At 55.6% G+C, this 14,413-nt stretch overlaps 1 protein-coding gene across 1 annotated transcript in view; it reads left to right on the top strand.

The window, feature by feature from the left end:
• The window catches only part of LOC149432322 (reticulon-2-like), a 30,685-nt gene extending 16,834 nt beyond the window's left edge, over positions 1-13,851 (top strand). The window contains exon 6 of the mRNA XM_089665246.1: positions 13,790-13,851. Within this exon, the coding sequence (XP_089521372.1) occupies positions 13,790-13,851 (62 nt within the window). The remainder of the gene's footprint in view (positions 1-13,789) is intronic.
• The last annotated feature ends 562 nt before the right edge of the window (positions 13,852-14,413 follow it).

The following is a 14,413-nucleotide window of genomic DNA, read 5'->3' as shown; positions in this document are numbered from 1 at the left end:
ATAGATATGAAGAGTCTGGGCCCCCCCCATAGATATGAAGAGTCTGCCCCCCCCCATAGATATGAAGAGTCTGCCCCCCCCCCCAGATATGAAGAGTCTGGGCCCCCCCATAGATATGAAGAGTCTGGGCCCCCCCCATAGATATGAAGAGTCTGGGCCCCCCCCCATAGATATGAAGAGTCTGGGCCCCCCCCATAGATATGAAGAGTCTGGGCCCCCCCATAGATATGAAGAGTCTGGGCCCCCCCCATAGATATGAAGAGTCTGGGCCCCCCCCATAGATATGAAGAGTCTGGGCCCCCCCCCCCCATAGATATGAAGAGTCTGGGCCCCCCCCCCCCATAGATATGAAGAGTCTGGGCCCCCCCCATAGATATGAAGAGTCTGGGCCCCCCCCATAGATATGAAGAGTCTGGGCCCCCCCCATAGATATGAAGAGTCTGGGCCCCCCCCATAGATATGAAGAGTCTGGGCCCCCCCCATAGATATGAAGAGTCTGGGCCCCCCCCCCATAGATATGAAGAGTCTGGGCCCCCCCCCCACCATAGATATGAAGAGTCTGCCCCCCCCCCCATAGATATGAAGAGTCTGGGCCCCCCCCATAGATATGAAGAGTCTGGGCCCCCCCCATAGATATGAAGAGTCTGGGCCCCCCCCCATAGATATGAAGAGTCTGGGCCCCCCCCCCCATAGATATGAAGAGTCTGGGCCCCCCCCCCATAGATATGAAGAGTCTGGGCCCCCCCCCCCATAGATATGAAGAGTCTGGGCCCCCCCCCATAGATATGAAGAGTCTGGGCCCCCCCCCATAGATATGAAGAGTCTGGGCCCCCCCCATAGATATGAAGAGTCTGGGCCCCCCCCATAGATATGAAGAGTCTGGGCCCCCCCCATAGATATGAAGAGTCTGGGCCCCCCCCATAGATATGAAGAGTCTGGGCCCCCCCCATAGATATGAAGAGTCTGGGCCCCCCCCATAGATATGAAGAGTCTGGGCCCCCCCCATAGATATGAAGAGTCTGGGCGCAGCCTCCCCCCCCATAGATATGAAGAGTCTGGGCCCCCCCCATATATATGAAGAGTCTGGGCCCCCCCATAGATATGAAGAGTCTGGCCCCCCCCCATAGATATGAAGAGTCTGGGCCCCCCCATAGATATGAAGAGTCTGCCCCCCCCCCCATAGATATGAAGAGTCTGCCCCCCCCATAGATATGAAGAGTCTGCCCCCCCCATAGATATGAAGAGTCTGGGCCCCCCCCCATAGATATGAAGAGTCTGGGCCCCCCCCCATAGATATGAAGAGTCTGGGCCCCCCCCATAGATATGAAGAGTCTGGGCCCCCCCCCCCATAGATATGAAGAGTCTGGGCCCCCCCCATAGATATGAAGAGTCTGGGCCCCCCCCATAGATATGAAGAGTCTGGGCCCCCCCCATAGATATGAAGAGTCTGGGCCCCCCCCCCCCCATAGATATGAAGAGTCTGGGCCCCCCCCCCCATAGATATGAAGAGTCTGGGCCCCCCCCCCCATAGATATGAAGAGTCTGGGCCCCCCCCATAGATATGAAGAGTCTGGCCCCCCCCATAGATATGAAGAGTCTGGGCCCCCCCCATAGATATGAAGAGTCTGGGCCCCCCCCATAGATATGAAGAGTCTGGGCCCCCCCCATAGATATGAAGAGTCTGGGCCCCCCCCATAGATATGAAGAGTCTGGGCCCCCCCCCCATAGATATGAAGAGTCTGGGCCCCCCCCCCACCATAGATATGAAGAGTCTGCCCCCCCCCCATAGATATGAAGAGTCTGGGCCCCCCCATAGATATGAAGAGTCTGGGCCCCCCCCATAGATATGAAGAGTCTGGGCCCCCCCCCATAGATATGAAGAGTCTGGGCCCCCCCCCCCCATAGATATGAAGAGTCTGGGCCCCCCCCCCCCCATAGATATGAAGAGTCTGGGCCCCCCCCCCCATAGATATGAAGAGTCTGGGCCCCCCCCCCATAGATATGAAGAGTCTGGGCCCCCCCCCATAGATATGAAGAGTCTGGGCCCCCCCCCATAGATATGAAGAGTCTGGGCCCCCCCCCATAGATATGAAGAGTCTGGGCCCCCCCCATAGATATGAAGAGTCTGGGCCCCCCCCATAGATATGAAGAGTCTGGGCCCCCCCCATAGATATGAAGAGTCTGGGCCCCCCCCATAGATATGAAGAGTCTGGGCCCCCCCCATAGATATGAAGAGTCTGGGCCCCCCCCATAGATATGAAGAGTCTGGGCCCCCCCCATAGATATGAAGAGTCTGGGCCCCCCCCATAGATATGAAGAGTCTGGGCCCCCCCCCATATATATGAAGAGTCTGGGCCCCCCCATAGATATGAAGAGTCTGGCCCCCCCCCCCATAGATATGAAGAGTCTGCCCCCCCCCATAGATATGAAGAGTCTGCCCCCCCCCCATAGATATGAAGAGTCTGCCCCCCCCCCCATAGATATGAAGAGTCTGCCCCCCCCCCCATAGATATGAAGAGTCTGCCCCCCCCATAGATATGAAGAGTCTGCCCCCCCCATAGATATGAAGAGTCTGGGCCCCCCCCATAGATATGAAGAGTCTGGGCCCCCCCCCATAGATATGAAGAGTCTGGGCCCCCCCCATAGATATGAAGAGTCTGGGCCCCCCCCCCATAGATATGAAGAGTCTGGGCCCCCCCCCCCATAGATATGAAGAGTCTGGGCCCCCCCCCCATAGATATGAAGAGTCTGCCCCCCCCATAGATATGAAGAGTCTGCCCCCCCCCCATATATATGAAGAGTCTGGGCCCCCCCCATAGATATTAGGAGTCTGGCCCCCCCCATAGATATTAGGAGTCTGGGCCCCCCCCCATAGATGTGAAGAGTCTGGGCCCCCCCCCATAGATATGAAGAGTCTGCCCCCCCCCCCATAGATATGAAGAGTCTGCCCCCCCCATAGATATGAAGAGTCTGCCCCCCCCCCATAGATATGAAGAGTCTGGGCCCCCCCCCATAGATATGAAGAGTCTGGGCCCCCCCCCATAGATATGAAGAGTCTGGGCCCCCCCCCATAGATATGAAGAGTCTGGGCCCCCCCCATAGATATGAAGAGTCTGGGCCCCCCCCCCATAGATATGAAGAGTCTGGGCCCCCCCCCCATAGATATGAAGAGTCTGGGCCCCCCCCCCCATAGATATGAAGAGTCTGCCCCCCCCATAGATATGAAGAGTCTGCCCCCCCCCCATATATATGAAGAGTCTGGGCCCCCCCCATAGATATTAGGAGTCTGGCCCCCCCCATAGATATTAGGAGTCTGGGCCCCCCCCCATAGATGTGAAGAGTCTGGGCCCCCCCCCATAGATATGAAGAGTCTGGGCCCCCCCCCATAGATATGAAGAGTCTGGCCCCCCCCCCATAGATATGAAGAGTCTGCCCCCCCCCCCATAGATATGAAGAGTCTGGGCCCCCCCCCATAGATATGAAGAGTCTGGGCCCCCCCCCATAGATATGAAGAGTCTGGGCCCCCCCCATAGATATGAAGAGTCTGGGCCCCCCCCATAGATATGAAGAGTCTGGGCCCCCCCCCCATAGATATGAAGAGTCTGGGCCCCCCCCCCATAGATATGAAGAGTCTGCCCCCCCCATAGATATGAAGAGTCTGCCCCCCCCCCATATATATGAAGAGTCTGGGCCCCCCCCATAGATATTAGGAGTCTGGCCCCCCCCATAGATATTAGGAGTCTGGGCCCCCCCCCATAGATGTGAAGAGTCTGGGCCCCCCCCCATAGATATGAAGAGTCTGGGCCCCCCCCCATAGATATGAAGAGTCTGGCCCCCCCCCCATAGATATGAAGAGTCTGGGCCCCCCCCCATAGATATGAAGAGTCTGGCCCCCCCCCCATAGATATGAAGAGTCTGGCCCCTCCCCCATAGATATGAAGAGTCTGGCCCCTCCCCCATAGATATGAAGAGTCTGGCCCCTCCCCCATAGATATGAAGAGTCTGGCCCCTCCCCCATAGATATGAAGAGTCTGGCCCCTCCCCCATAGATATGAAGAGTCTGGGCCCCCCCCCCCATAGATATGAAGAGTCTGGGCCCCCCCCCCATAGATATGAAGAGTCTGCCCCCCCCATAGATATGAAGAGTCTGGGCCCCCCCCATAGATATGAAGAGTCTGCCCCCCCCCATAGATATGAAGAGTCTGGCCCCCCCCATAGATATGAAGAGTCTGGCCCCCCCCCATAGGTATGAAGAGTCTGCCCCCCCCATAGATATGAAGAGTCTGCCCCCCCCTATAGATATGAAGAGTCTGCCCCCCCCATAGATATGAAGAGTCTGGGCCCCCCCCCATAGATATGAAGAGTCTGGGCCCCCCCCCATAGATATGAAGAGTCTGGCCCCCCCCCCATAGATATGAAGAGTCTGGGCCCCCCCCCATAGATATGAAGAGTCTGGGCCCCCCCCCATAGATATGAAGAGTCTGGCCCCCCCCCCATAGATATGAAGAATCTGGCCCCCCCCCATAGATATGAAGAGTCTGGCCCCCCCCCATAGATATGAAGAGTCTGGCCCCCCCCCATAGATATGAAGAGTCTGGGGCCCCCCCCCCCATAGATATGAAGAGTCTGGGCCCCCCCCCCATAGATATGAAGTCTCGCCCCCCCCACCATAGATACAAAGAGTCTGGGCCCCCCCCCATAGATACGAAGAGTCTGCCCCCCCCCCATAGATATGAAGAGTCTGGGCCCCCCCCATAGATATGAAGAGTCTGCCCCCCCCCATAGATATGAAGAGTCTGCCCCCCCCATAGATATGAAGAGTCTGCCCCCCCCCCATATATATGAAGAGTCTGGGCCCCCCCCATAGATATTAGGAGTCTGCCCCCCCCCCAGATATGAAGAGTCTGGGCCCCCCCATAGATATGAAGAGTCTGGCCCCCCCCCATAGATATGAAGAGTCTGGCCCCCCCCCCATAGATATGAAGAGTCTGGGCCCCCCCCCCGTAGATATGAAGAGTCTGGGCCCCCCCCCCATAGATATGAAGAGTCTGGGCCCCCCCCCCCATAGATATGAAGAGTCTGGGCCCCCCCCCATAGATATGAAGAGTCTGCCCCCCCCCATAGATATGAAGAGTCTGGGCCCCCCCTCCATAGATATGAAGAGTCTGCCCCCCCCCCCCATAGATATGAAGAGTCTGGGCCCCCCCCATAGATATGAAGAGTCTGCCCCCCCCCATAGATATGAAGAGTCTGCCCCCCCCCCAGATATGAAGAGTCTGGGCCCCCCCATAGATATGAAGAGTCTGGGCCCCCCCCATAGATATGAAGAGTCTGGGCCCCCCCCATAGATATGAAGAGTCTGGGCCCCCCCCATAGATATGAAGAGTCTGGGCCCCACCCATAGATATGAAGAGTCTGGGCCCCCCCCATAGATATGAAGAGTCTGGGCCCCCCCCCCCATAGATATGAAGAGTCTGGGCCCCCCCCCCATAGATATGAAGAGTCTGGGCCCCCCCCCCATAGATATGAAGAGTCTGGGCCCCCCCCCCCATAGATATGAAGAGTCTGGGCCCCCCCCATAGATATGAAGAGTCTGGGCCCCCCCCATAGATATGAAGAGTCTGGGCCCCCCCCATAGATATGAAGAGTCTGGGCCCCCCCCATAGATATGAAGAGTCTGGGCCCCCCCCCACCATAGATATGAAGAGTCTGCCCCCCCCCCATAGATATGAAGAGTCTGGGCCCCCCCCATAGATATGAAGAGTCTGGGCCCCCCCCATAGATATGAAGAGTCTGGGCCCCCCCCATAGATATGAAGAGTCTGGGCCCCCCCCCCATAGATATGAAGAGTCTGGGCCCCCCCCCATAGATATGAAGAGTCTGGGCCCCCCCCATAGATATGAAGAGTCTGGGCCCCCCCCCATAGATATGAAGAGTCTGGGCCCCCCCCCATAGATATGAAGAGTCTGGGCCCCCCCCATAGATATGAAGAGTCTGGGCCCCCCCCCATAGATATGAAGAGTCTGGGCCCCCCCCATAGATATGAAGAGTCTGGGCCCCCCCCATAGATATGAAGAGTCTGGGCCCCCCCCATAGATATGAAGAGTCTGGGCCCCCCCCATAGATATGAAGAGTCTGGGCCCCCCCCCATAGATATGAAGAGTCTGGGCCCAGCCTCCCCCCCCCCCCCACACTATTTCGTACATTTTCTGCGGCTCCTATAGGCTGTGGTGTCCAGTTCTACCTCCAGAGGGGGCCGTTCCTGCGTGTCTATAATTATCCCCCCCCCTCTGGTGTCACACATAGAGCCCCCCCCACACAGCGACCGGTCACATCATACGGGGCGAGGACCGCACAGCCAGCATGAGGAAAGCGGGTGAGTGAGGGTTCAGGGCGACGGGACACCATGGGGGGGGGGACTGAGAATGGGGGAGATCGGGGGAGGGGGACAGAGATCTGCACATGTTCCTGTCACTCACACCGAAAATAGAGCCCAATAATCCCCCATCCCCCGGAGGACGATCCCTGCAAATCCCCGCGTATCAGACCGCCAGTCCGTATATTATATGGAGAGCCCAATAATCCCCCATCCCCCGGAGGACGATCCCTGCAAATCCCCGCGTATCGGACCGCCAGTCCGTATATTATATGGAGAGTCCAATAATCCCCCGGAGGACGATCCCTGCAAATCCCCGCGTATCAGACCGCCAGTCCGTATATTATATGGAGAGCCCAATAATCCCCCATCCCCCGGAGGACGATCCCTGCAAATCCCCGCGTATCGGACCGCCAGTCCGTATATTATATGGAGAGCCCAATAATCCCCCATCCCCCGGAGGACGATCCCTGCAAATCCCCGCGTATCGGACCGCCAGTCCGTATATTATATGGAGAGCCCAATAATCCCCCATCCCCCGGAGGACGATCCCTGCAAATCCCCGCGTATCGGACCGCCATTCCGTATATTATATGGAGAGCCCAATAATCCCCCATCCCCCGGAGGACGATCCCTGCAAATCCCGCGTATCGGACCGCCAGTCCGTATATTATATGGAGAGCCCAATAATCCCCCATCCCCCGGAGGACGATCCCTGCAAATCCCCGCGTATCGGACCGCCAGTCCGTATATTATATGGAGAGCCCAATAATCCCCCATACCCCGGAGGACGATCCCTGCAAATCCCCGCGTATCGGACCGCCAGTCCGTATATTATATGGAGAGCCCAATAATCCCCCATCCCCCGGAGGACGATCCCTGCAAATCCCCGCGTATCGGACCGCCAGTCCGTATATTATATGGAGAGCCCAATAATCCCCCATCCCCCGGAGGACGATCCCTGCAAATCCCCGCGTATCGGACCGCCAGTCCGTATATTATATGGAGAGCCCAATAATCCCCCATCCCCCGGAGGACGATCCCTGCAAATCCCCGCGTATCGGACCGCCAGTCCGTATATTATATGGAGAGCCCAATAATCCCCCATCCCCCGGAGGACGATCCCTGCAAATCCCCGCGTATCGGACCGCCAGTCCGTATATTATATGGAGAGCCCAATAATCCCCCATACCCCGGAGGACGATCCCTGCAAATCCCCGCGTATCAGACCGCCAGTCCGTATATTATATGGAGAGCCCAATAATCCCCCATCCCCCGGAGGACGATCCCTGCAAATCCCCGCGTATCAGACCGCCAGTCCGTATATTATATGGAGAGCCCAATAATCCCCCATCCCCCGGAGGACGATCCCTGCAAATCCCCGCGTATCGGACCGCCAGTCCGTATATTATATGGAGAGCCCAATAATCCCCCATCCCCCGGAGGACGATCCCTGCAAATCCCCGCGTATCGGACCGCCAGTCCGTATATTATATGGAGAGCCCAATAATCCCCCGGAGGACGATCCCTGCAAATCCCCGCGTATCAGACCGCCAGTCCGTATATTATATGGAGAGCCCAATAATCCCCCATCCCCCGGAGGACGATCCCTGCAAATCCCCGCGTATCGGACCGCCAGTCCGTATATTATATGGAGAGCCCAATAATCCCCCATCCCCCGGAGGACGATCCCTGCAAATCCCCGCGTATCGGACCGCCAGTCCGTATATTATATGGAGAGCCCAATAATCCCCCATCCCCCGGAGGACGATCCCTGCAAATCCCCGCGTATCAGACCGCCAGTCCGTATATTATATGGAGAGCCCAATAATCCCCCATCCCCCGGAGGACGATCCCTGCAAATCCCCGCGTATCAGACCGCCAGTCCGTATATTATATGGAGAGCCCAATAATCCCCCATCCCCCGGAGGACGATCCCTGCAAATCCCCGCGTATCGGACCGCCAGTCCGTATATTATATGGAGAGCCCAATAATCCCCCGGGAAGCAGTCTGTATATTGTACAATAGTAGACCACTGGTCTGTATAGTGTGATACGTTCCAGAACAATAACCATCAGTCTGTATACAGGGGGGAGATTTGCCCCCCCCCAGATGGTGTCGGTCCCCCCCCCCCTTACAGAGAGATGACCGGTCTGTAGATTGTATCCTCGGTGTATAGAAATGATGGAGACAGAAAACCGACCGAACATCCAGAAAGCACACCATACAAATGTCATGAATGGAGTCGCAGTTCAGGGAGTACAAGAAGGATTTGATCCCCTTCACAAAACATGACTTAGTACTTGGTGGCCAATCCCTTGTTGGCCATCACAGAGGTCAGACGTTTCCTGGAGTTGGCCCCCAGGTTCGCACACATCTCAGGAGGGATTTTGGCCCACTCCTCTTGGCAGATCCTCTCCAAGTCATTAAGGTTTGGTGGCTGATGTTTGGCAACTCGAACTTTCAGCTCCTCCACAGATTCTCCATCGGATGAAGGTGTGGAGACTGGCTAGGCCACTCCAGGACCTTAATGTGCTTCTTCTTGAGCCGCTCCTTTGTTGCCTTGGCCGTGTGTTTTGGGTCATTGTCATGCTGGAACACCCATCCACCACCCATTCTCAATGCCCTGGCTGAGGGAAGAAGGTTCTCACCCAAGATTTGAGGGTACATTGCCCCGTCCATCGTCCCTTTGATGCGGTGCAGTTGTCCTGTCCCCTTAGCAGAAACCCCCCCCCAAAGCAGAATGTTTCCACCACCATGTTTCACAGTTGGGATGGTGTTCTTGGAGTCATAGGCAGCATTCCTCCTCCTCCAAACACGGCGAGTTGAGTTGATGCCAAAGAGCTGGATTTTGGTCTCCTCTGACCACAACACTTCCCACCAGTCCTCCTCTGCATCATTCAGATGTTCAGTGGCAGACTTCAGACGGGCCTGGACATGGGCTTTCTTGAGCAGAGGGACCGTGCGGGCACTGCAGGATTTCAGTCCTTGTCGGCGTAGTGTGTTACCAATTGTTTTCTTGGTGACTGTGGTCCCAGCTGCCTGGAGATCATTGACAAGATCCTCACGTGTAGTTCTGGGATGATTCCTCACTGTTCTCATGATCATTGACACCCCACGAGGTGAGATCTTGCATGGTGCACCAGACCTAGGGAGACTGACACTTGTTTTGTGTTTCTTCCATTTGTGAATGATTGCACCAACTGTTGTCACCTTCTCACCAAGCTGCTTGGCCATAGTTTGGTAGCCCAGTCCAGCCTTGTGTAGGTCTACCATCTTGTGCCTGACATCCTTGGACAGCTCTTTGGTCTCGCCCATGGTGATGATGGTGGTGGTGATGATGGTGATGGTGGTGATGGAGGCGGTGATGGTGGTGGTGATGATGGTGGTGGTGGTGGTGGTGTTGGTGATGATGGTGGTGGTGGTGATGGTGATGATGGTGGTTGTGGTGGTTGTGATGATGGTGGTGGTGATGGTGATGGTTGTGATGGTGGTGGTTGTGGTGGTGGTTGTGATGGTGGTGGTTGTGATGATGGTGGTGGTGATGGTGATGATGGTGGTGATGATGGTGGTGGTTGTGATGGTGATGGTGGTGGTGGTGGTGGTGGTGGTTGTGGTGATGGTGGTGATGGTGGTGGTTGTGGTGATGGTGGTGATGGTGGTGGTTGTGGTGGTGGTGGTGGTGATGGTGATGATGGTGGTGGTTGTGATGGTGGTGATGGTGGTGGTGGTGGTGGTGGTGATGGTGGTGATGGTGATGATGGTGGTGATGGTGGTGGTTGTGGTGGTGGTGGTGGTTGTGATGGTGGTGGTTGTGATGGTGGTGATTGTGGTGGTGATGGTGGTGGTTGTGATGGTGATGATGGTGGTGATGATGGTGGTGGTTGTGATGGTGGTGGTTGTGGTGGTGATGATGGTGGTGGTGGTGGTGGTGGTGGTTGTGGTGATGGTGGTGATGGTGGTGATGGTGATGATGGTGGTGATGGTGATGATGGTGGTGATGGTGATGATGGTGGTGGTTGTGATGGTGGTGGTTGTGATGGTGATGGTGATGGTGGTGGTGGTGGTGATGGTGGTGATGGTGATGATGGTGGTGATGGTGGTGGTTGTGATGGTGATGGTGGTGATGGTGGTGGTTGTGATGGTGATGGTGGTGGTTGTGGTGGTGATGATGGTGGTGATGGTGGTGGTTGTGGTGGTGGTGATGATGATGGTGGTGGTGATGGTGGTGGTTGTGATGGTGGTGGTGGTGATGGTGATGATGGTGGTGATGGTGATGATGGTGGTGATGGTGGTGGTTGTGATGGTGATGATGGTGGTGATGGTGATGATGGTGGTGATGGTGGTGGTTGTGGTGATGGTGGTGGTGATGATGGTGGTGATGGTGGTGGTGATGATGATGATGGTGGTGGTGATGGAGGGGGTGGTGGTGGTGGTGGTGGTGGTGATGATGGTGATTGTGATGGTGGTGATGGTGATTGTGATGGTGGTGATGGTGATGGTGGTGGTGGTGGTGATGATGGTGGTGATGGTAGTGGTGATGATGGTAGTGATGGTAGTGGTGGTGGTGATGATGGTGGTGATGGTGGTGGTGATGATGATGGTGGTGGTGATGGAGGGGGTGGTGGTGGTGATATTGGTGGTGGTGGTGGTGATGGTAGTGGTGGTGATGATGGTGGTGATGGTAGTGGTGGTGGTGATGATGGTGGTGATGGTGGTGGTGATGATGATGGTGGTGGTGATGGAGGGGGTGGTGGTGGTGATGGTGGTGGTGGTGGTGGTGATGATGGTGATTGTGATGGTGGTGGTGGTGATGGTGGTGGTGATGATGGTGGTGGTGGTGGTGGTGATGTTTGGATGGAAGAGATTCTGAGGACAGATGCCCTTCATACACAGAACGTGTTGTCGGTAGGAGGACCTTCTTCCATGGACAGGACTGATCTGTGTACCACATGAGCCCAGAGCCAGTCTGTGGAGCCGGAATCATTGTTGGTTGGTGGGGATCAAATCCTTCTTGTACTCCCTGAACTGCGACTCCATTCATGACATTTGTATGGTGTGCTTTCTGGATGTTCGGTCGATTTTCTGTCTCCATCATTTATATACACCGAGAATACAATCTACAGACCGATCATCTCTCTGTAAGGGGGGGAACCAGTATTCCCCTCTGTCACGGATCCCCCACATGCCCCGCCCACAGCAACTAGCTATCCGAGGTGCACACGTGGGGCCGTGACTTGGGGTACGAGGGAATAAAGGGGACTGAACTCTGAATATATAAGACCAGCCGTGAGATCCTTCCACAGCCGCACTACCTCTGCCCACCACCGGGGGAGACTCCACTACAATCCAGAGGGCTGACCACACACTGCAGATACAAATCTTACATACAATCTGGTGCCCTGATTAGAGGGGAGGAGCTTAGTAATCACACCCTTCTAGAGTCCCTCCAGGTACCTTCAGCTTGAACCCTTCCACTGTCCACACCCCCCACACCAGACACACCCCTCCCCCACACCAGACACACCCCTCCCCCACACCAGACACACCCCTCCCCCACACCACAAAGGTAGCCTGCCACCACCCAACAGTTTATCCACAGAACGGTCTGCTGGGACACCCCACACACAGATCTCCGTCTGGCAGATCTGTTACCTTTTACAATCTGCACACAATCTGCCCACACACAGTGCAATTGCATACAGATTGGCAATGAGCTGACCGAGCGTTTAAAGGCCCTAAAATACAATCCAATCTAATCTCTCCGGAGATCTGAGCCCACAGAAGTCACTAATTAATTTTAAGATTTAATTTCCTGAAAGTGGGCGGGGCATAAAATATGTATAAAATATAAAAAGTTCCAGAAATACAAAAAATACGAGAAGACACACAAATGACGTCACTATAAAATAAACGGGAATAAAAGACCGAGATCTATCCTGCGACTGGAGCCAGTCAGAAAAGTCAGCAATCTGCTGGTCGATCAACCGGCTCCATACCAATCACAAATGTCCCGATGTCCGGGGACTCCTTTATGGGGATATGGACGTAGGCGGGACATTAGTCCTCGGCCAATCAACTCTGGGGGGTGGTCCTGTACCCGCCCACAGGAGGTACTGTGTATGGACCTGCCCAAGTTCAGTTGGGCCGAGACTGGCCTGAACACCAAGTCAGGGATTGGATTTCCGACACCAATCACAACAGTACCAACCACCATCCGACTGTCACCATCCAACTGTCACCATCAGACCGTCACCATCAGACCGTCACCATCAGACCGTCACCATCCGACCGTCACCATCAGACCGTCACCATCAGACCATCACCATCAGACTGTCACCATCCAACTGTCACCATCCGACTGTCACCATCCAGCGTCACCATCCGACTGTCACCATCCAGCGTCACCATCCAGCGTCACCATCCGACTGTCACCATCCAGCGTCACCATCCAGCATCACCATCAGACTGTCGCCATCCAGCGTCACCATCCGACTGTCACCATCCAGCGTCACCATCAGACTGTCACCATCCAGCGTCACCATCCGACTGTCACCATCCAGCATCACCATCCGACTGTCACCATCCAGCGTCACCATCCAGCGTCACCATCCGACTGTCACCATCCAGCGTCACCATCCAGCGTCACCATCAGACCGTCACCATCCGACTGTCACCATCCGACTGTCACCATCCAGCGTCACCATCCAGCGTCACCATCCAGCGTCACCATCAGACTGTCACCATCCAGCGTCACCATCCGACTGTCACCATCTGACTGTCACCATCCAGCGTCACCATCAGACTGTCACCATCCGACTGTCACCATCCAGCGTCACCATCCAGCGCCATCTAACCATTCCATGCATTTCCCTGGCTCCTCCCCAATCCACAAATATGATTGTTATATGCAGATGCAGCGCACAGAGCGCCCTACAAGAAGGGAGTATGTTCATGTCTCCAACTCACATCCAGCTGTTATGAGGGATGGAACTCCTTTGATGGGTGGAGACACTTTTACCCCCCAGACAGATCAGGCCCCCCCCCCCGGGGCCCCCCCTCGCTGTTATGAGGGATGGAACTCCTTTGATGTGAATGATCCCTATAGAGCTCCCACATCAGGCAGACCGTCCTCTCCTCTCATTGGCTCCAAACCTGTTCTCCCAGAAGGTGACAACCTGATTGACACATAAAAGGTGTCACCTCCAGGAGGCGGGGCTTTTCAGAAGGCAAATGCTAATTGATGATCTCCTGTCTGAGTACATCTGTAATGACAAGGCGGAGCCTATATCTACTCCACTCAGATCTGTACATGTATGTTACACCCCCCCCCCCCCCGTATTGTACAACGGAGACCGGTCTGTATATTGTAGTCTGTTCTCTCATTGGTCCGTATCTCTGCCCCCCCCCAGTGATGGACCTCCTGTATAGTGTGTCTGATCTCTCATTGGTCCGTATCTCCCCCCCCCAGTGATGGACCTCCTGTATATTGTGTCTGTTCTCTCATTGGTCCGTATCTCCCCCCCCCCAGTGATGGACCTCCTGTATATTGTGTCTGTTCTCTCATTGGTCCGTATCTCCCCCCCCAGTGATGGACCTCCTGTATAGTGTGTCTGTTCTCTCATTGGTCCGTATCTCTGCCCCCCCCCAGTGATGGACCTCCTGTATATTGTCTGTTCTCTCATTGGTCCGTATCTCCCCCCCCCAGTGATGGACCTCCTGTATAGTGTGTCTGTTCTCTCATTGGTCCGTATCTCTGCCCCCCCCAGTGATGGACCTCCTGTATAGTGTGTCTGTTCTCTCATTGGTCCGTATCTCCCCCCCCCCCCAGTGATGGACCTCCTGTATATTGTCTGTTCCCTCATTGGTCTGTATCTCCCCCCCCCCCAATGATGGACCTCCTGTATATTGTGTCTGTTCTCTCATTGGTCCGTATCTCCCCCCCCCCAGTGATGGACCTCCTGTATATTGTGTCTGTTCTCTCATTGGTCCGTATCTCCCCCCCCCAGTGATGGACCTCCTGTATATTGTCTGTT

Source organism: Staurois parvus, unplaced genomic scaffold (assembly GCF_062004578.1).
Source record: "Staurois parvus isolate SC_StPar_1 unplaced genomic scaffold, SC_StPar_1.0 ptg002159l, whole genome shotgun sequence".
NCBI classification, from domain to species: domain Eukaryota; kingdom Metazoa; phylum Chordata; class Amphibia; order Anura; family Ranidae; genus Staurois; species Staurois parvus.
This window is presented reverse-complemented; position numbering and strand designations above follow the sequence as displayed.